Source organism: Mauremys mutica, chromosome 23 (genome assembly GCF_020497125.1).
Source record: "Mauremys mutica isolate MM-2020 ecotype Southern chromosome 23, ASM2049712v1, whole genome shotgun sequence".
Lineage (NCBI taxonomy): Eukaryota > Metazoa > Chordata > Testudines > Geoemydidae > Mauremys > Mauremys mutica.
This window is the reverse complement of record NC_059094.1, coordinates 7,923,430-7,946,130: the sequence shown is the minus strand read 5'-3', so window position 1 is coordinate 7,946,130 and position 22,701 is coordinate 7,923,430. Positions and strand designations below refer to the sequence as shown.

At 44.4% G+C, this 22,701-nt stretch overlaps 1 protein-coding gene across 1 annotated transcript in view; it reads right to left on the bottom strand.

Annotated features, from left to right (window-relative positions):
* Positions 1–508: 508 nt before the first annotated feature.
* Positions 509–22,701, bottom strand: part of MATN1 (matrilin 1) — a 33,548-nt gene continuing 11,355 nt past the window's right edge. Inside the window, exons 3-8 of the mRNA XM_044998011.1 lie at positions 14,154–14,376; positions 10,905–11,030; positions 8,886–9,293; positions 4,639–4,791; positions 3,155–3,235; positions 509–639 (exon numbers count right to left, since the gene is read on the bottom strand). Coding sequence (XP_044853946.1) covers positions 590–639; positions 3,155–3,235; positions 4,639–4,791; positions 8,886–9,293; positions 10,905–11,030; positions 14,154–14,376 — 1,041 coding nt within the window. The 3' untranslated portion in view covers positions 509–589. The remainder of the gene's footprint in view (positions 640–3,154; positions 3,236–4,638; positions 4,792–8,885; positions 9,294–10,904; positions 11,031–14,153; positions 14,377–22,701) is intronic.

The window sequence follows — 22,701 nt, the reverse complement described above, 5'->3', positions numbered from 1 at the left end:
GCAGGAGTGTCCCATCCTAGCACATCTTCAGTGCCACACTCAGCAATCACTGCTTAGTTTCACCTACTTACCGATAAAGGCCTTGTGCTTATAATAATACATTGGTCATTTGTGAGGGCGGGTTTTCACACTCAGGATCCAAGTTGCTTTTAATCCAATTTGATTCTTAAATAAAATTACAGTACGCACAGAAACAAAAGATGCAGAAGAACACAGCGAGGATTCACAGAACTCATAATCAAGTACTTAGTAACAATATATATATATATATATATATTAAGCTTTAGATTAAAAAATATATTTCTGGGGTTTTATATCTGTAGACTATAGGATGCAAGGGACATTAACACATTTTGGCACGCAGTGATTCACAGTGCTTTGCCCTTTAATATGATGTCTGCTCTAACATTATAATGTTTCCTTTTTAGAAGAATGCAGCTAGACTAGACTTTTTTTTCCTTCTTTTTTTTTTTTTTAAGTAGAAAGCTGGATGTAGTGCTGCGGCTGAGTTGCTCCTGCGTATGCATGAAGGTCTTCTGGCACAATTCTGTTACGTTACGAAGGAGAAATATAATAGTGCTCCGGGTGTTTAGATGATCTTGTTTTCCAGGGCGGCGATCCTTTTTGTCACAGCTTCCAGTGAGCAAGAGTTAAGGGAAAAAATGGCAGTGCATTTCAGTGATTCCCATGCCAGATCCTCAACTAGCACAACTCAAAGTCAATGGCGATACCCCAATGTATGTCTGCTGAGGATCTGGCCAATTATAATAATCTAGTCCATGGTTTCGCCACCTTTTCAGGTTGTTGACCCTGCATTCGAAGTCAAACATTTTCACAACTGCTTTACATTTACTATAAAAAGCTAGAATAAAAATGTTACAGTGATCTGTGTGTGTGTTTTTGAGATGATGACCTTGAAGGATAAGGTTCTGTGGGGAGCAAAAGGGAGATTTTCTTTATTTTACATTCTCATAAAATGTTCAATGCCTCGCAACCCTCTGATTGCTTTTTGTGTCCCCTCTTGGGGTTGTGAGCCAGTGATTGAGAAACATTGATATAGTCCAGCGGTAGGCAAGCTATGGCACGGTGCCGAAGGCAGCACACGAGCTGATTTTCAATGGCACTCACACTGCCCGGGTCCCGGCCACCAGTCCGGGGGGCTCTGCATTTTAATTTAATTTTAAATGAAGCTTCTTAAATATTTAAAAAACCTTATTTACTTTACATACAACAATAGTTTAGTTATATATTATAGACTTATAGAAAGAGACCTTCTAAAAATGTTAAAATGTATGACTGGCACGCGAAACCTTAAATTAGAGTGAATAAATGAAGATTCGGCACAGGACTTCTGAAATGTTGCCGACCCCGGATATAGTCTGACCTCCGGCATGACATCAGCCCTTGAATTTCACCCAATAATACCTACAGAGGAGAGAATTTATTCCATAAGTGACACTGTGGGGTCTGGTAACTTGAAGCTGACCTATAACATCTGACTTAGAAAGACATCCAAGCTCAGTGGACAGACACCAAGCGGTGGAGAATCTACCTTATCCCTCAGTGAGTTCTCCCAGTGATTTATCAATTACCCTTACTGTTAAAAAGTAGTCACTTATTTCCAGCTGGAATTTCTCCAACTTCTACATCCAGCCACTGGCTCTTGTTCTGCCCTTGTCTGCTGAATTGAAGGTCTCCCTATGTTGCAGTGCAATGCTCCTGTTCTCACTGACGTGAACTGGAATTCTGCCATTGACTCAGTAGGAACAGGCATCTATTGCATACTTAAAGCAGCATCTCCTTGTGATGAAGTGCTGGTAGACTTGTAGTTAGCATGCACCTTGCAGCAGGGCCTTTTGTGAGCTCTCTGTTAGGCCCACTCCCTGCCTCTTGCTTTCTTCTGTCTCTTTCCCCTACTCCTGTGTGCTTCTTTACTTACTTAGCTGAGGGAACTGGGATTGTTTAGTCTGCAGAAGAGAAGAATGAGGGGGGATTTGATAGCTGCTTTCAACTACCTGAAAGGGGGTTCCAAAGAGGATGGATCTAGACTATTCTCAGTGGTACCAGATGACAGAACAAGGACCAATGGCCTCAAGTTGCAGTGTGGGAGGCCTAGGTTGGATATTAGGAAACACTATTTCACTAGGAGGGTGGTGAAGCACTGGAATGGGTTACCTCGGGTGGTGGTGGAATCTCCTTCCTTAGAGGTTTTTAAGGTCAGGCTTAATAAAGCCCTGGCTGGGATGATTTAGTTGGGGATTGATCCTGCTTTGAGCAGGGGGTTGGACTAGATACCTCCTGAGGTCCCTTCCAACCCTGATATTTTATGATTCTATGATTCCTTAGTCCTGCTTCAAGTCCCTCCTCAAACTCCCTTTGACTGTCTAGCCTTCCAGGCTAACTCCCACTCCACTGCTTCCTGCTCCTGTTTTCGGGCTGATGCCTCTCATGAATGAGAAAAATTCCCCATCAGTATCCCTAAAGCTGCCACCATAACCTCTTTCAAATCCCTCTTTAAAACCTATTTCTGCTATGGTGCTTCCACATCATTATTGGCTGGCATTGGTTCGGCAAGTGCCAATCTATTTGTCTGTCTTGTCCTCCTGTCGTGTCCTGCCTGCTCAGAGAAGGTGAGCTCTCTGTGGCCGGGACTGCTTTCTTTGTTAACGTCTGCACAGAATTTAGGTACAGAATGTGGTGTTTTTGAAAACAGTGTTGGAATTGTAGGCTGTCTCTTTAATTTGTTAAGGGTTTCTTTGCGCAGTTTCCAGTCTAGGGGGCTCTGTGGGAAAGCATGAGAGCAGAGTCAGTCTGCAGAGAGCCTAGAGCAAGGTGGGTTGAATTGTGCCACACCCTTTTTAGGGAGCAGCCTGCTTTGTCTCTCTCTGTTTTGCGGTTCTTGTGTGTTCTTGTGCTGAATTCTAAGTAATAAAACAGTGTTATGTTGCTGCCTTCCGGCAAGCGTATTTAATATTTTTATCTAACTTCTCTGTGTGCATGCCATGAATCTCAACACTGAAACCTAGTCTCCTGACTCCTACTCCAATTTCTTGACCACTGCACTAATCTGTCTCCCTGGTTGGAAGGTCTGGCTAATCTGCTCTCTAGAAAATGGATCCTGACATTGTGAAAATGAGCTGCTTCTAAAGGATATGTTTTCGTGTCAATGACTTTATGAGGTCTTCTACGTTTTTCTGGAACTTCACAATGGCTTTACATTCACATGGGTCCTCCTCTGTGGATAAGAGAACAAAGGTGATGATGAATCAGCCATCAGACAGAGCAAGAAAGGAATATATCAAAACCTAAACCATGGTGACAAGTGAAATAAAGCAAAAGCCTTTTCTCCAGTCAGAGGTCTGGAGGAAATCAATGCATCATTCAGCCAGATTCTCTGAATGGTTATTGCTGTGTTTAACTTTAAACTAACTAGAGGGTCGCACACTTCATTGCTTATGTAGGCCAAGCTCTGTGTGTTATCCAAATTTTTGTATTTCATCAATGATTTACCTAATACTGATTACCCAGATATGGCTTTTCTGATTTTCAGCAGGGTTCTGTTTATTCAGGCTGTCACGGAGTGCGGGGGTAGACTAGGCCCGGCACCCCCGGCTTCCTGCGGTTCACCATGACTCTCAGCCAGTCAGTAAAACAGAAGGTTTATTTAGGCAACAGGAACACAGTCCAAAACAGGTCTTGCCGGTACAGACAACAGGACCCCTTTAGTTAGGTTCATCTGGGGGCCTCAGGGAGGCCACAGCCCCGTTGGGAAGCCCAAGCCCCGTCGAGGCTCCCCTCCATTTCCCAGCCAGCTACAAACTGAAACTCCCTCCAGCCTCTCACTCAGCCTCCCCCCGGCTCCTCCCCCAGCCTTTGTGTCCTTTGTCCATTTTTCCTGGACAGAGGTGTTACCTGGCCTCCAATCCCCCTCCTGGGTTCTCATGTTACATGCTCAGGTGTGCTCCCTTCCCCAATGCAGGCCGTCCCAGCAAAACTCCCCTGCAACCTTCCCAGGTTAATACTCCCCACTCAGCATTCACATAACACATCAAGAACATTCCCACTTCGCCACACATGCCTACACCATTCCCTGCAATTTTGGAACTGCTCAGCTGCGGTGTTTAAAAGTGATTGTGTTACAGACAGACAAACAGAAATGTCGTCAAGTTGAATGCGGAGCCCTGCTTCTCTCAGCCAATTAACAGACCTAAAGTCAGATGCTTGGCTGTCGTCCAGTCTTTTTGTGCCACTCTGGTTGCAAAAGGGGTGAGAGGGCCAGTTTAACGGGCCAGTGATGGAGTCCCCTAGAGAAATTGTGGGTGGTGCAATTCAGGAAGGCTTGATGTTTTAACGAATTACTGGTTTAGAAGCGTGCTGAGACCTTTGGTTTAAAAACACTACGGCAGAAGTGCAAAATGCTATCATTTGGGCAGACTGACATCTTTTCAATCAAAGAATTTCGACAAAAAGAGAGAGAGAGAGAGAGAGAACCAACAAAACCACACACCTACACAGAAACAAAAAAATAATAACAACCCAACACCTGTGAGTGGAAACCTACAGGTGTACTTTTGCCCCTTGCTTCAGGAGTCAGTGTTTTCCACTTGTAAACATCCTCCTGCCCTCGCTCCCACTCACCGACACAGATTTTCGTAGGCAGTTCCTTTGCAATCTTGTTGATGGTACTGAAATCAGCAGTATAGAAATAGTGCGCTGGTACTGGCTCTGAGGCAATTTCCCTTAATTCATCTTCAACGGCATTGCCCACTCCCACAGCAAACATCTCAAAGCCTGCAAGCAATGAGGAGCGTCAGTCCTACTGCGACCATCTCATTGGAACAGCAAAAGAACCCAGCCCGCTCATAAATCCTTCTTTGCATTTAGCACGTGATGTGCTGCCTACAAACGAGGATGCCCCCAAACGCTCAAAGATGGACACTCGAGAACACCCACAGCATTTGCACATGGAGTCACTGTGCTTTCAAATCCCTCAGCTGTAGGGTCCTGTGGAATGGGTGTGATTATGGCCATTTAATGCAGAGCGTGCATCCTGAGAACAGGCCACCTAAACTACAAGCACATGTATTGAGCTATCGCAGAACCCCAAGAGAGCACTGATGTGTTTATGTATTACAGGGACAAACTCAAACCAAAATCCCTGTAAATCTGGGAAAATGCAGCTCTGGATTTGTATCCGAGCTTCTGTCTACAGTGGGGCCATGCTGAAACAGAGGATCAAACTGCTGAACTCTGGGAAAGGCTGAAGCTAGAGCTGAATTTTATTTTGGATCCACCTCTAAGCTGTTCATAGGGCAGAGGCAGGTGGGTAAGTACACTTGCCTTTCATCTCCCAAGGCGGGTGTATTTCATATCCACTGGCCAAGGTTCTAAAGCGAGTTTATATATATATGGGTTGGGTGAAAAGATAAGGAAAAAAAATCAAGAACCCTTTTAAACTGTTATCACCCCCAAATGACTCCGAAATGTTTGTCCCAGGCAACTGTGACACTCAGAGTCCAGACACCCGAGGGGGAGGGGGTCTGAATGCCAAAGAATAAGCAATGGAATCAACTGACTTTATTCAATATTTATTGCACTATAAAAGAGCATTAAGGTCTTTTATGAAAGCTGGTGACCCTCTGGTCATTAATATTATTGCATGATGTGTGTATGGCTAATGTGTAAAGAGGTACCTGTGCATGCTGGAAATATGTTACTAAAATATGTCTGGGGAGCAGACTTGCTAAACGTTTGTTCTAGACTAAGGAAGGTTGTTTGCCTGGATCTCCAGTGTAAATTGAGCAAGGTGATGCCAGAGACAATGGAAGTTACATTTACATACGACTCAACAGGGGGGTTGGGGAATCAAGAGGAAGAGACAAACAGCGGGGGAGAAGAACTCATTAGTTCTCCATCACTGAGGGGACAAAAGGGGCCAGCGCCCTTTGATTCTGTGAAAGTTGGATCCCCTTTCCTGGCGTGTTGGAGATGCTAGTCGCTGGATGTAAGTAAGAAACTGTTTTAGGCAAAGACATAACTGGTTCAAATTAAGTTTGAGGCACTAACAAGTGTGTGATTTTTGTTTTGTTTGTAACCCCGTTTTCTCTCTTTTATTCTTGCTTAGCATGACAAATCTGTGTTCTTTATTAATACACGTATCCCTGTTTTATTTCAAATCCATCTCAGTGCTGTATATTAAACTAAAGTGTGGGACCTCAGCGAAACTAACAGACTGGTGCGTGCACTGTCTCCTTGGAAGCAGCAGACTTAATAATTTCTATGAGTGTCCAGTGAGAGGGACTGGACACTACAGAGAGACGTCTCTGGGGGAACTTGGGAACTGGGGTTCATGGAATATTATCTGTAGGGCAAAGTTTAGACTGGTAAAGTCTCGAGGAGTTTGCTGGTAAGGCAGACAGACTGGTGCATCAGGGAGGAAAATAGGGGAAGTTTCCAAAACAGGACCCAAAGCAACTCATCATGTTCTCAGTACTTCTATCCAGAGGACAAGGCCACCCACTGAAAAGCAGACCAAATGCTGGAATAGGGGAGTAACAGGAGCTGGTCAAAAAATTTTAGATAAAATATTTTTTGTCAGAAAATGGCAGTTCATAAAAAGTGAAACTTTTCCTAGGAAAAGGTTGATTTCAATCAATTTTTCAACTCAGAAACAAAACAGAAGGGGAAAAAAGTTTGAAATTGTTGAAATGTTTCATTTAAACTTTTTCAAAATGAAAAATTCATGTTTTCCAGTTCAAAATTACTTTTGGTTTTGAAATTGAAACTAATGATATAAAAAAGAGGCTTGAAATAGGAACAAAATGTTTTGATTGACTCAAATTGATTTTTTTTTTGTTTGTTCACAAAAAAAATCAACTTTTTAAAACTTTTTTGTCCCAGTTTTGGATGTAGGTATTTGTGTATATAGATCTTCCTACTGTATTTTCCACCGCAGGCATCCGATGAAGTGGGTTTTAGCCCACAAAAGCTTATGCCCAAATACATTTGTTAGTCTCTAAGGTGCCTCATTCTTTTTCCTGATACAGACTAACACGGCTACCACTGTGATACTTAATCTGTGGGGCTGGTTTATTTATCCCCCAATACTTTTTTAGTTCTCAGTGCTGCTGTCCTTAAATACGTTCTCTGTGGGTTTCCTTTTAATGGCCATTGGCTATAGTAGCCCAGCATCCTGTCTCTGACAGAGGCCAGTGCCAGATGCTTCAGAGGGAATGGACACAACAGGGCAACTTTGAGTGACTGATCCACTGTCATCCAATCCCAGCTTTTGGCAGTTGCAGGGTTAGGGACACATGGGGTTGTATTCCCTGATCATCTTGGCTAATAGCCACTGATGGTCCTATCCTCCATGAACTTATTTTTCCCCACCATGAAGGCAGCTGATGCTGACAGTGACTTTTATTACAAATATAGGGCAGATCCTCAGTCATCCCCAGGACTGCGTTGTGCATGGCATGAAGGGGCTCTAATTCAGCATGAAATAGGCTGCTGAGAATTGTCCCCAGCGAGAGGGAATCTTCAGCTGATATAAACCCAGTGGGTGCATCTTACCACCACCTGCTTTCACCCCTCCGGCATACAGGGAGTGTTGGGGGTACAGTGAAGAGCTATCCTGAGGGCATGTTAGGGCAGACCTGGATCGTGATGCCTCCCCCCATCCTAGGTGGGTGGAATGGCCCTATGGGAACACGCTAGCTGTCATAAGTTAGAGCTGCCCTGTGGCTGCTCCAGTTTGTGCCATGAGCCAGTTTGGCCTTTTTGCATCCCCTGCAATGGAGGGTTTAGAGCACTAAGCAGAACTGAGGAGTCAGCCAGTTTTCCCCCCAGACCCATCACTGGGTGAGAACTGAACATGTGAGGAGGTGCGACTGTCATGTGAGACAGCAAGAAACCAACCGACCTAACAAACAAAGAAGTCAAAGCCCAGCGCTGCAGAGGATTGCTCTCATGTCTAGTGATGTGCTGTCCCTGGAGTAAAGGCTGAGCCACAGAGCTTCCATCCTCCCCGTGAAATGGGGGTCAGTAATCTCTGAAGCAAATTCCTTCCACAACAAATGCACCAAACCACACCCTGCCCTCAGTCACACTAACAGGCCCCCAGTACGTCCCCTGAAGTTATCACAGTTACTCTGGTCTTACACTGAGGAAGGGTGTAGCCTGCAGAGCTTAGTTTAACTTTGCACTAGGACACTGTTCTGATAGCCAGAGAGGGAAGAGTTCACCATTTAAAAAGGCTCAGAAGAACATAACCTCTATCAGACAGGTGCTAACTGCAGGGGCGGCTCCTGGCACCAGTGCCACAAGCGTGTGCCTGGGATGGCAAGCTGCGGGGGGCGGCCTGCCGGTCTCTGTGAGGGCAGCAGTCAGGCTGCCTTCAGCGGTGCGCCTGCGGTAGGTCCGCTGGTCCTGCGACTTCGGCGGCAATTCGGCAGCGAGACGGCGGACCTTCCTCAGGCGCACCGCCAAAAGCCGCCTGACGGCCGTGCTTGGGGCAGCAAAATACGTAGAGCCGCCCCTGGCTAACTGGCTCCTTTGCCGGTAGCCTCAGAAAGAGGCCCATGACTGACACAGAATAGAGACAGAGGATGGGCCTTCTAAAGCGACTATGGGAGTTAGCTGCCCAGCTCCCACTGAAAGCCAAAGCGCCTCTGAAAATCCCCTTTGCCCACATCAGGGGCCCTCTAAGTCAGCACTGAAGCACATGGGCAGGGATTGAGGCAATGTAGGCCAACGTTTTGCTCTACTGATGCCCATGTTCTATGGTGAATGGAGGACATCGGTTTCTGGGATTGCCAATCAGCATCATACATAGACCAGTATTTGACCCAAAGGAAAACCAATGCCACTGAATTGTGGAGGCCTACCTGAATCCTTGGCTTTCTTGGCAGCATCGCTGATGTAATCTTGTGACCGTCCATCCGTGAAGACAATGCCCACCTTGGGGACGCCAGGTCTGGCTCCACTGGAGGGATCAAAAGACTTTTCAGTGAGGTGCCTCAGCGCTAGGCCTGTCATGGTTCCTTTCTCCATGTAGGACATCCTTTTCACTGCTGCCTTGATGTCCTTCTTGTTGTTGTACCGTCCCAGAGGGAACTCCTGCCTGACGGAGCTGGAGTACTGGACAAGGCCCACGCGAGCATTTTTATCGGAGACATCCAACGAATCCACGATCTGGTTGATGAACTTCTTCACAAGCTCAAAGTTCTCAGGTCGCACACTCTTGGAGCCATCAATCAGGAACACAAGGTCAGTGGCAGATCCACCACTGCAGGCTGGGGAGAACCAAGAGAACAGGGCAAAGGGAATAGGTGAGAAGTTCATCTCCCAATTAACCAGAGAGAGAGAAAACAAAAACCAATATGGCTTTATTAATAATAATAACTCAACATCAGAGTAAATCTCAAAAGCATGTCGCTTCCTAGCAGATATAGCACCCCTGACATAAATCTTGACCTAGGTCCTTAAGCTGGTCTGGCTAGATATTCAGTTTATGCCATTGCTAGTGATTTTATCACACCGCCAAAGCTTTTGGTGACCATGTGGTGTCTGGCCTTGTAGCAGCATTCCTTGATAATCAGATAATAATAATTAATAATAGCTGTTTGAAAAAGGACAATTATTTTTCACACAACTGCTTAATATTATTTCAAAATTTCCCATGAAAATTTTTATTTAAAAACCAAAATCCATTTTTTTTTCAGTTTTTGAAAACCGTTTTCAGTTAAAATTCTGGGTTTTAGTTAAAAAAATCAGTTTTCAAAACTTAAAATCCAAATTATTTTACTGGAATCCAAAAACGTGTACTGACAAATGTTGGGTTTTTTTGGTTTCCATTTTTAACAATAAAAATAGATCAAAAATATTTTGGACAAAATTCATTTTTCCCTAAAACAAAAAGTTTGACAAAAATTTTAAACCAACTCTAATAATAATAATAATAACAATAATAATAAAGATTTTCACTGGCAGGTACACAGTGCCTTTCATCTTGGGATCTCCATGCACAGTGAAGCCAATAATTCATTGAGCCTCTGCGGTCGGTAGGCTAGAGAATGCAATTGGCTGAACCTCAAGACTCATTGCAAAGTCTATTTGTTCTCCCAGGCTTTCCATGAGGGGGATGTATTGGGCATAGGGGAATAGATGAGGTAGGAGCATTTAATCTGTGTGCACTAGGGAGTTTTAACGAAGGGCATTGGTCTAATCTGTGAATTGGTGTCATGGGACCCTCCAAAACCTCAGCTCCCAAAATGCATCCTTGGTGAGGAAGTGATTAGAGCACAGGAGTCCGGAGGGGGCATAATTCCTGGGGCCACATTATGTCCCCGCCCTCAGGGGTGTGTCCAGAAAAGATTAGCCAATAAGAATGGCGTGAAAGTTTCCAAGGGCAACCAAGCCCCTACCGAAGCATCCACCTCCTGCTCCTCCCACTCTTCTACCAGGGAGAGGGTCCCACATGGGTCTATGGCTTCATTTGGGCCTTGGGGCTCTGCGTGCTGGGGTTCAGACCCACAGATCAATGGGGCTCATGATTAATCTGCCCCAGTTTGGAGGGTGTTGGGTGCCTTCCAGGAAATGTCTCTGCTAAGTGTGTAAATCAGTCCAAGAGCATGGTCCAAAGCACGTTTGAGTCAATGGAAAGATCCCTATTGACGTCAGTGAGCTTTCGATTCGGCCCTGAATCTGTAAGGATCCCTCCTAGGGGAGAGCTACTTTGTTAAATTCTGAGTAGTGAGCAACCCATGGGATTGGGGTGAAGGTACCATTCTTCTATCCTGATTTTAGCCTCTTGCTTTTCTGAGGCAGTGCCTCGGATATCTCAACAACCCCCTGACATATCACACACTGCTACATTCATATCAGGGGTGCACAATGGTATTTACCACTGCAGGTTTTCCCATCACTGTTCAATGTGAAGCCCTCTTTGCAAGCGCAGGTATATGACCCGGGTGTGCTGACACAGATCTGCTGACAGTCGTGGTCTCCAGAGGCACAGAGGTCTGACAGATCTGTAAGGAAAGATACAGAATAAAAACATATTGACCCTGAAGGGGAAAGTGTCAAGGCCACTTTGACCAAAGACAGCACGAGACTTCTGTTCCTCTATCTGCCTGCATAGCATGTGCTTTAATGTTCTCCCCTTCTATAAACTCCTCCTATAAGTCCTCATTTAATAACACATTGCTCATAGCAGGATGGATCACTCGATGATTGCCTGCTCTGTTCATTCCTTCTGAAGGATCTGGCATTGGCCACTGTCGGAAGACAGGATACTGGGCTGGATGCATCATTGGTCTGACCCAGTATGACTGTTTTAACGTTCTTTTCTGCTGCAGCTCTCGAAGCACCAAGGGAAGTAAGAGTTATTATCTTGATTTTTCAGATGGGGAAACTGAGGCACACAGAGACAGTGACTTGCTCAAGGTCCCTCTGTGGCACCTGGCATTGGCCACTGTCAGAAGACAGGATACTGGGCTAGATGGATCTTTAGTCTGCTCCAATATGGCCATTCTCATGTTCTTATGTCATGCATCTCGGTGACAGAGCCAGGAATAGAGCCCATGTCTCCACAGTTCGAGTGCAATACCCTATCTACTGGGCAACTCTTTCTGCAACACCCACAGCAGCAGATCACAATTTACTTCACCGTTCAATGTTGTTCAATGAGAATTTTGCAATTTTTTGTTATTCTTTGAATTGATCACGAATAACTGTGAATAGCCAACGTTCACTCTTCCGGCAGTCTGGGTTAGTTGTGATTAGTCCGATAAATCACATGGGATCATTGCTGTTCTCTGGTCAGATTAGTGTGCAAGCAAACTTAAAGTTCATTTTACAGTAATACTTGCACATTCAGCTGTGCATTTGCTGTCTGCGAACACAAGCGCCGATAGAACTCGACCTGGGCCTGGGCCTGGAATTGAAGTCAATGGGCACATCCAGTACTCATCTCTGAAAACCAGGCCCCAGGGCATCAATGTTGGTCGAAAGGAAACACAGGGGTGTAACAAACCTGGCGGAAGCCAATTCGTTTACAAATTAGGTGAGTATTTGCAGGGAATAGTGTATGCCAGTATTTACCTGGCTCTGCCACAACCACAGGGCCTGAGTCAAAGTCCATTAAAGTCAGTGGGAAACTTTCCATCTGGTCCATATATATGTGCTCAAGCCTTCTGATTGTTCTAAACCAAGCAATGTTAACCCCTAGCATTTATAAGCAACCCTACCTTAATGAATGGGTTAGCACATCTCCAATCCTGGGCAGAGGATACAGACAAGAACTATGCACCATTTACGTCCCACTTAAGTGCTCAAAACAGGCCTTAAGTTGCCGAGGCCTTGAGCTGTCCTGGTGCACCAGGGTGAATCCTCCCCCTTGTGGATCTCTAAGACCATCACAAAGGGAAATAAGTATCATCATCTCTGTGTTGGGGAAAATAAAGCACAGCGAGGTGAAGTGATTCTCCCAAGGTCCTGGGAACAGAACTCAAGTCTTTTGCCTCCCAGCCCCTGTTCTATGGACTAGCTTCTGCTGGCTCAGCTGCACATTAGCTCCATTTTATAGCTGGGGAAACTGAGGCAGCCACAGTCTCCATAACAAGTCAGAGGGCATTTGACTTCGGGGAAGTTGGTTCCCATGTCTGTTCCTAGACTTTGTTCGTGTAGTTAGATTGTAAGGTCTTTGGGCCAGGGACTGTCTTCTTGTGTTTGGATGGTGCCTTTTGGAGCTACTCTAATACATATAATGAGAGTATGACTCTCCTGCAAACTCCTATTCACACCTACAAGTAACATTTGTGGTAGCTGGGGACTGTGCCATTAAGGGCTGAGCTTCCCAAGCCAAGAGCCTGGGGAATGTGTTGTGAAGCTCTTGTTGTCATGCACAGGTGTTGTATCTGGACACAAAATAAAGGAGATCTCTGGCATTGAGCCCCAGACCCTCAAAGGTATTTAGGCTCCTAAATCCCATTGATTTCACTGGAAGTTAGGAGCCTTCAAGGATTTGGTCCAGAGTGATCACCAAACACAACACTGAACCCCATGGGAGGGTATTGCTATTTCTAACAAAACCTGCAAGACTGTAGGAGGCAGCTGCAAAAATACTCATTTCCCGTGTCAACTGAACAGGCCCAGGGATTTCACACACCCTTCCTGCCAAGCATGGATGGCAGCAATTTGGGAAAGGTGTGACACAATAAAGCGACGAAGGAGACACACAGGGGTAGAGACAGAACTGTGAGATGCTCTGAGGCTGACGTGTAACAGGTCATGATTCAATCTTTCTGCAGTCTGTGTGGGGCAATCTGACGTGAGACAGGTGTCTTCTAATCAGATGCGGTTGTGCATACAGTATTGAAAACCAGGGCAGGTGTTCAGATATGGGAATGGACATCCAGATATAACCTTGAGGGTGAAATCCTGGCCCCACTCAAATCAATGGAAGTTTCTGAAGCAAATGAAGATTTCACCTAAGATTAGAGATTTTTGAAATTTCACCAAGTTGAAATTTTAAGAAAAAAAAAGGGGGTGGGGAGAATACATTTTCACAACATTGTGACATCCTCCAGCCACCCCCCCTTTTTTTTCTGGACTGATTCTATTGCCTGTCTGGCAGAGATTTTTCAAATTTGGATTTTTTCTAATTTGGGGGGAAAGAAAGGAGGGAACAGTCAACATTTCCCTTTTCATTTTTTTCCAGCCAGCTAGAGAACTGGGAATACTTTTATTGAACGAACACATAACGAATCTGTGGAGCTAATTGCCAATAGGCACCATTGAAACCAAGACCTCCGAAGGATTTTTTGAAAACGATTACAGAGGAAATAGAACACCCACAATTATATTAGATACTATTTAAAAATCGAAGGGATATGAAGCTTCCTGAATCCTAAACCTCATAGCTGGGGGTTAAGAGATTTCCCTTATGGGGTGATTATTCCATTATCTCCTCAAGAATGTCCTCCACCTTCCTCTGAAACAGTTGATAATGGCCACTGTTGGACACAACACAGGGCTACACCGATTCCTGTTCGGATTCAGTCTGGTAATTGCTATGTTCCTTGTTCCTGTCTGTTCACCAAGGAAGGTCTGCCCCCCACTTCAGATCCTCTTGCTGCTCCTTTAGGACTTACCACAGAAGGCCTCTTGAAATTTTGTGGCCAGCTTCTCAATGACACTGTAGCTCTCTACATAGTCCACGTGCTCGTCCAGCGGCTCGCTTGCCATTTGCCGAAGAGTGTTCTTGTCCACTCGGCCCACCCCGATGGCAAACAGCTCAATGCCAAGGGATCTTGCCCTCGCTGATACATCCTTCACACCATCCTGGGGGCGTCCGTCTGTCACAATGATTGCCACCTGAGGAGAAGAGGGAGGGAAATGGAGAGAAGAGGTGATGGAGTGTCCCCGTGCAATCTAGCACGGTAGTTTTTCTACAACATGGATGTGAGCATAGTGTTTGCTCAGGGAGGAATCTGGTTCAATAACTAACTTCTTCATATCCGTGGAGTTAAAGCCCAGTACAAAGTGGAACCATGATTTCCTTTCCCCACAACACACCAGAACATCAGCATAGTCTATTTCAGGGGTAGGCAGCCTATGGCACGGGTGCCGAAGGCGGCACGCGAGCTGGTTTTCAGTGGCACTCGCATTGCCCAGGTCCTGGCCACCAGTCCGGGGGGCTCTATATTTTAATTTAATTTTAAATGAAGCTTCTTAAACATTTAAAAAACCTTATTTACTTTACATACAACAATTGTTTAGTTATATATTATAGACTTATAGAAAGAGCCCTTCTAAAAACATTAAAATGTATTGCTGGCACGCAAAACCTTAAAATAGAGTGAATAAGTGAAGACTTGGCACAGCACTTCTGAAAGCTTGCTGACCCCTGGTCTATTTTGTCTGCCCCCGTGGTTTGTTCATTTCTGGGCTGCAGGGGTTAAACGACATTGTCTTAAACATCTTAAACAGGGGATGGCTGGATGATACCAGATTTAAGGAAAACAGAGTAAAGACAGCCTTCTTAACACACAGCATTAACACTGGATCAAACTCAACAGTCGTTGCTCACCCAAAACTCCTGCTGAAGTCAATGGAAGTTCTGACTAAGTAATGGCTGGAGGAGAGAGCTGGCCCAATAACAGTGCCTTTAATTCCATCTGAGGATATCAAAGCACTTGGGAAACGTTAAGTGATTAAGCTTTATCTCCATTTTACAGATGGGAAAACTGAGGCATAGAGAGCAGAAATGGCTTGCTTAAGGTTAGTGACAGAGTCAACATTTTTGACTCTTAGGTCCCCGCCAAGTGAACTGCTAAGCCAAATCAAAACTGTTTCACAGGCAAATGCCCTTGGTAATAGAGAAGATAAAGAAATGTGAGAAGAAAAATGCAAGAAATAGCTAACTGAACCGCAGCAGTAGAATTCTCAGTGACCCATCAACACACAGGTACTTAAGGTTAAGCTTGTGTATTATTCACCTTCACATTTATACAATAGAAATCACAAATAGAGCGGGGGAATCTTTTTGGCAAACAGTAAATTCACCAAAAAATGCATTTTTCATGGTATCAAAACTATTCATGAATTTGGGTAAAATCCAATAAATTGTTTCAGACAAAAAAACTGAAAACAAAAATGTCAAAAATTTTGAAATGGTTTGTTTTTAAAAAATGAAAAAAGAGCCCTTTTGAAACTATCATTTTTAAATGACAGTTTTGAAATAAAACGTTGAATCCAAATGACGTTTTCAGAATGAAAATGTCAAAAATGTTGTTCAAGGTGACGTCATTTTGAAAAAAATGTTTCCTTTTGACCCAAATTAAATGTTTTCAGTTTTTCATTTTGGCAAGAAAAAAACAAAAAACCTTCAGTTCAAAACAAACCAATGTTTAGCCATATCTTCAGTTTGGCCATTGAACCAAACAATCTATTATTCACTCAGGGCTAATCAGAGCGAACTTGGATGGAGGGCTCCCCGGTTGCTTAGTTAGGGGTAGCTTTAGCTTAAAGGCTGCCCTCCATTGCTGTGCGGGGCAACCTCATCTGATGCCAGGATCTGGCCCTCGGTTTATATCAAAGATGAGCAAACCTTCTATTCGATTCTGATAAGTGCCCATAAATTCATGTGCTTAGTGGAACGACCTTAACCTTTTGGGAGCTGTAGAAATTGGAGTTAAAACTATAGCTGATTGGAACATTTTTGGTTGAAATGAAATTTCGCTAAAAGCACGTTATTTCATCACTCCTCTTTGCAATGACATAGATATTGCTTTTTTCATCAGAGAGAGAATGTCTCACGCTCAACAACCTGGTACAGTAGTTATAGCATTAAGCAAGGATGTGGGAGATCTTCAAGTCCCTGCTCTGCCTTATTCAGAGTAGAGTTTATCATCCCAGATCCTTCTAAGGGTAGATCTACACTTACAACGCTGCATTGGCACAGCTACACCAAAGTAGCTCTACCACGTTGCTGCTAAATGGTACATGTTGTCTTCCAGTCAGCTCTATTTGAAACCTAACAAGAGCACAACGTCTCTGGAGTTTGCTGTTTCCAGTGGTGACAGAAATATTGCAAGCACAGTCTCTCGTGGTTCAACTCTTCCTCTGGCCAGACTCTGGAAATGTGGGTGTGAAAAAGTTTAATGTGTGAAAATCATCACTGTATGATTAGTCTCTATCAGGAGAGAAATAGCATTCCACTGAAATGTAACTTTCTTTCTTCCTTTATTGACTTGCAGCTTCAGTAGAAATATCAGCCAAAGTCAAGCAGGGCTCCCCTTCCTCCTGTTTCTGCAGAAACCACCCATGCAATCCATTCTTTTTGCCAGAAGAGAGAGCCATTGATTCAGCAACTCTGCATGCAAAATGCCACTCAGCAAATGGCAGCATAACCATGCTTTCATGTGCTGTGGCTCTGAGATGCGGTGCTACTGATTACAGCTTATCACCATGATGCATTATCAGCTAGCTTTAGTGAGGGACACCACCCAATGAACAGGGTTCTGGCAGTGGTTAAACATCTCTCTAACAGGATCTGTCACTAGCGGTTGGATGCATTCCTTGCATTTTCTTTGTCTGAGGCAAATAAGTGAATTGAAGTGAAGCGCCCAGGCTCATCAGTAATTCCACTTCTTTAAGCCCACTGACAACCTGCACAGATCGGACATGGGCCTGAACCAAACCCACAGACCTGATCCCTGGGGATGTGTGATATCCAACCAGAAGCCTGGATCCAATGGAAATTTGGGCTCAAGCTCCGAGCAGCTGTGGACCCAAAATTCACATCAGTTCCTGAGCTTTGCTGCTTGAGCCTGTGCTTAGGGCAGGTCATGTTTTAGGACGGGGTTGCACAGTGGGGATGCAACATGGCTGGGCATCAGGACACCTGTGTTCTTGTCCCAGTTTTGCCACTGACCTGCTCTGTGACTATGGGCCAATCAGTGTGTCTCTTTCTCCTTCCCCCCACCCCAGCGTTTCTCTGGCAAGGTGGAACGGTCTGTGGCTATATCTACATCTGGAGCTACGGGGGTGAGCCCCAGCTCATGTAGACATACCCATGCTAGCTCTTATGGGCCAGCATGCTAAAAAACAGCATCGGTGGGATAGTACAAGCAGCAGTGAGCGGTGGGGTTCCAGTGGGTTTGTACTCAGGACAGCTAGCCCATGCCCCAGCTGCATGGCTATTTTTAGTGGACTAGCTCAATGGGAGCTGGGGTGCGTATGTCTACACAAGCTGGGAATCACACCTCCAGCTCCATGTGTAGGTGTATCCGCCTACTCTGTATATCTCCAGTGCCTGGTGCAATGGAGCCCTGGCCTCAGCCGGGGCCTCTAGTTTATAGGAATAGGATAATAGCCCTTTGAATATATTTTCTCAGATCTCTAGCTGTGCTCATTGTGTTCTATGTAGTAGAAAAATGGTCAGAAACCAACAAGAGCAACAATTCATATGTAACTAGGCCCTCGTGTTTGTATATATTTGGGGTCCACCTGAGTCTAGCAACCTGCATGAACTTGGAGGGAGGAGCACAGGTTGCAAGGAGGAAGCATTTGGAGGAGGCACCAGGAAGTCAGTCTGTGTGCACATGGCTGGAACACAGGCTGGAGTTGCAGCATCTCTGTCATTAGTTCTCTTCATAAAGAGCCAGTTTTGTTTTACAAGCGGGGAGTCGCTCATGTTGTTGCCCAGCATGCGGCACATGAAACACTGAGCCTGTGTGGTTTCTTCATAGTGTTTTTCTTGGGTAAAGAGCCAGAGACACACTAGGGCCACTAGGTGATGCTGTGCTAATAGTAACATGGCAGCCTTGCTGAGTGGGCTGAGAAGAGGGTCTATAGTAAGGGGAGCCTGTGACAACTTCAGAGGGTCATAATCATAGAAGTATTAAGGATGGATAAACTGGTTTGATAAAATAGCTGAGCTGAATCGCCATCCTAGCCCCCAACTGACTCTGAACTGAACCCTACATTTTTTGAGGTTCAAAAATTTCCACCATTATGGTCCACTTTCTCTACCAGTCTCTGACTTTCCCAACTCCAGACTCCTCCCTGCACTTCTCCTGCGGTGGGCAGCTGTCCACTGCCCCTTACCAAGGCCTGTGCTCTAGTGATACAATCTAGCCCTTAGTGAACTAGGATAAATCCCTATTTGCAGCAATTCCTAGGTATTCTCCGCATTAGTATAGGGAGGTGGAGGCACTCCTGTGGATTCTGAGGCAGGCATATCTAATGATTGAAGGCACAGCTGGATGTTTTCAAGTGCTCTCACTGTAGCAATGAATGCAGTCCCCACACCTTGTGAGGCAAGTGGATACGTGAATACCCTCCTCACTTTTGTAATTTTCTTTGCAATATAATGATCCAATTCTTGCTGCTCCTAAAGGAAGACAGTAATAGGCCAAAGTCCCTGCAGCTTTGCTGGTGGAGTAGCCAGATTTGGGCTACAAGAGAGATGTAAACCAAATATATTTACCTTGGTCTTTTTGTGCCCCTTTCCTCCGGGAGCACAGCTGGGCCAATACCTTTGGTGTCCTCCTAGCACGTGTCCTAGATATCTGGAAACAATGGTGTGAATTTTCAAAAGCATGAGGTTTGGCCCTTGCTCTGTTCCTGCTGCAGTCAATGGCAGTTTTTCTATTGACTTTAACAGAAGCAGGATTGGCCCAGCACCTGCACTGTTTAGATTTCCAACCGGTCAGCCCCACTGACTACAGTGGGTGTAGCCAGGAGTGGAATTTGGCTCACAAGATGGGAAAACGTGACCTTCAGGCTTGAAAGAAGATGTTAAAAAGAACAAAGCATTTAAAAAAGGAAGTAAAAAGTGCAAAATGTCTGTTGTCTATAAAGTCCCTCCCACAACAGGCCAGGAAGCTCAGTAACAGTGGAGAATGAAAAAGAAATGGAAAGACCTGCAGTGAATAAAGATCTGGTTCAGAGACAAGAAGATAAAGCTAATGGGGAAATGGCCAGTTCTCTACCTAGCGGTGTGCTCAGGAATCAAGGCTATGAATTAGGTAATTGACTTAATGGGCTGGGTCCTCAGCTGATGTAAATTGCTGTAGCTCAATGGGATGAACTGGGCGTGAGCCTGATTTGCTGATGGGGTAACATTTTTTAGGCTAGTAAAAATGAAAGGGAACGGTGAAGAACTTCAGAAGAACCTGAGTGATATGGATGGCAGCGCAGACCAGAGTGGGTCAATAATACACATTGGAAGGAATTATTTTAAACTACTTTGAATGGATGAGTGGGATAAAGATCCTGACATTTTCATGGCCAGCTCAAGAAAGCTGTCTGGTCAGTGTGCACAATGTGTGAAGGGAACCTTGATAGACATCAATCCACATCTGAGCTTTCCTGGAAACGTCCTGTAAAAAACTGAGTCATGCATGGACATGTGACTTGCCCATGTGACTCCAATACTCCATTTTGTAGCTGGATTCTACACAGGGGGGAAGAGGGGTTTCCACTCACAAGAGAGAAACTATATAAGTCCCTGGAAAACCCCTCCATTTTGCCTTCAGCTGGCTCAAGAGATAGCCTCTCCACCCCAAGGAGATGCCTGAAAGAAACTGGAACAAAGGACAGTAACTACTGGGGTGGGAGTGATTGCTGGACCCAGACTAGAAGGAAGCTAGTCTGTAAAAGAAGCTTATTGGAATATCTCCGAGGGTGAGATTTCATCTGTAATCACTTTCTTACTGTATTAGGCTTAGATTTGCGTGCTTTATTTTATTTTGCTTGGTAATTTCCTTTGTTCTGTCTGTTACTACTTGGAACCACTTAAATCCTACTTTTTGTATTTAATAAAATCACTTTTTACTTATTAATTAACCCAGAGTATGTATTACTCTGTGGGGAGGGGGGACAGCTGTGCATATCTCTCTCTATCAGTGTTATAGAGGGTGAACAATTTATGAGTTTACCCTGTATAAGCTTTATACAGGGTAAAACAGATTTATTTGGGGGTTGAACCGCATTGGGAGTTGGGTATCTGAGTGTTGGAGACAGGAGAACTTCTTAAGCTGTTTTCAGTTAAGCTTGCAGCTTTTGGGGTATGTGGTTCAGACCTGGGTCTGTGTTTGTAGCAGGCAAGCATGTCTGGCACAACCAGGCAGGGCACTGAAGTCCCAAGCTGGCAGGGAAAGCAGGCTCAGAGGTAATCTTGGCATATCAGGTGGCAGTCCCAAAAGAGGTTTCTGTGATCTAACCCGTCACAATTATAATTCAAAATTATCTTAACAAACGGGAGAAATGGTCTGAAATAAACAGGATGAAATTCAATAAGGACAAATGCAAAGTACTCCAGTTAGGAAGGAACAATCAGTTGCACAAATACAAAATGGGAATTGACTGCCTAGGAAGGAGTACTCTTATACTATGTCAGAAACTAAATATGAGTCCACAATATAACACTGTTGCAAAAAAAGTGACCATAATTCTGGGATGTATTACCAGGAGCGTTGTAAGCGAGACACTAGAAGTAATTCTTCCACTCTACCCAGCACTGATAAGGCCTCAAATGGAGTACTGTCTCTGGGCACCACACTTCAGGAAAGATGTGGACAAATTGGAGGAAATCCAGAGGAGAGCAAAAAACGATTTAAGATCTAGAAAACATGACCTATGAGGGAAGATTGGAAAAAAGGGTTGTTTAGTCTGGAGAGGATAGGAGTGTTAAGTTTTCAAGTACATAGAAGGTTGTTATAAAGAGGATGGTGATAAATTGTCCTTCTTATCCACTGAGGACAGGACCAGAACTAATGTGCTTAAATTGCAGCAAGGGAGATTTAGGATCGACATTAGGAAAAACTTCCTAACTGTGAGGGTGGTTAAGCACCGAAACAAATTACCCAGAGGGGTTGTGGAATCTTCATCATTAGAGGTTTTTAAGAAGAAGTTAGACAGACACATGCCAGGGATGGTCTAGATCAGTGGTGGGCAAGCTGCCTCCTGGGGACCGCACGCGGCCCATCAGGGTAATCCGCTGGCGGGCCGCAAGACAGTTTGTTTACACTGACCATCCGCAGACACGGCCGCCCGCAGCTCCCAGTGGCTGCAGTTCGCAGTTAGTTCTGGAAACATGAGGAATGAAAATCCAGCCACTTTCCAGCGGGAGTTGCTACAGCTCTGGGGAGCTCTGGGAGCTGGGTTCTGTTCAACCTCACCCTGCCCATTGGGTTCCAGCTGCAGCTTCCTGGTTATCAATGGAGGTGTAAGAAGCAGCACAAGTCAAGCTGGATTGTTCAGCTGAGTGGGGTTCGTGGAGCTTTTGGTTTTGAATCAGAGCACTTGTGATCTGGATTCACTGAGTGAGACTTGGTCCGCCAGACAGCAGAGAAAGAAATGCTAATGTTTTGTGTGATGTTCTTTAAGGGTTGATTTTTCTAAAGATATTTCCCAGACTTTTTTGTTCATTTCTTTTTCAATGAATAACCAAATCCAAAAAATGAAATATTTGTATGGGAGCTTTGAAATCCAAAAAATATATTTGTTTTTCTCCCAGAAGACAAAAAAATTTTTTAAAATGTTTGGTTCTCTTATTAAGATGACCAAACTGAAAACTTTCAACCGAATGAAAATTAATTATTTTTTAAAAACCACAAATTAATTTATTTTCCAAAAATGTAAAATGTTTCAGTTAAAAATGTGCTTGCTCTTTTAGTGCTAATAAACAGGCCCATTTTGACTAAAATGAAAATTTTCCACAAAAATGTTTCTTTGGACAGCAAAACCATTTCTCTTTTTTTAAAAAAATGTTTAAGTACAAACATTTTGACCCCATTTAGTGCAAAATGTCTGTTGTCTATAAAGTCCCTCCCACAACAGGCCAGGAAGCTCAGTAACAGTGGAGAATGAAAAAGAAATGGAAAGACCTGCAGTGAATAAAGATCTGGTTCAGAGACAAGAAGATAAAGCTAATGGGGAAATGGCCAGTTCTCTACCTAGCGGTGTGCTCAGGAATCAAGGCTATGAATTAGGTAATTGACTTAATGGGCTGGGTCCTCAGCTGATGTAAATTGCTGTAGCTCAATGGGATGAACTGGGCGTGAGCCTGATTTGCTGATGGGGTAACATTTTTTAGGCTAGTAAAAATGAAAGGGAACGGTGAAGAACTTCAGAAGAACCTGAGTGATATGGATGGCAGCGCAGACCAGAGTGGGTCAATAATACACATTG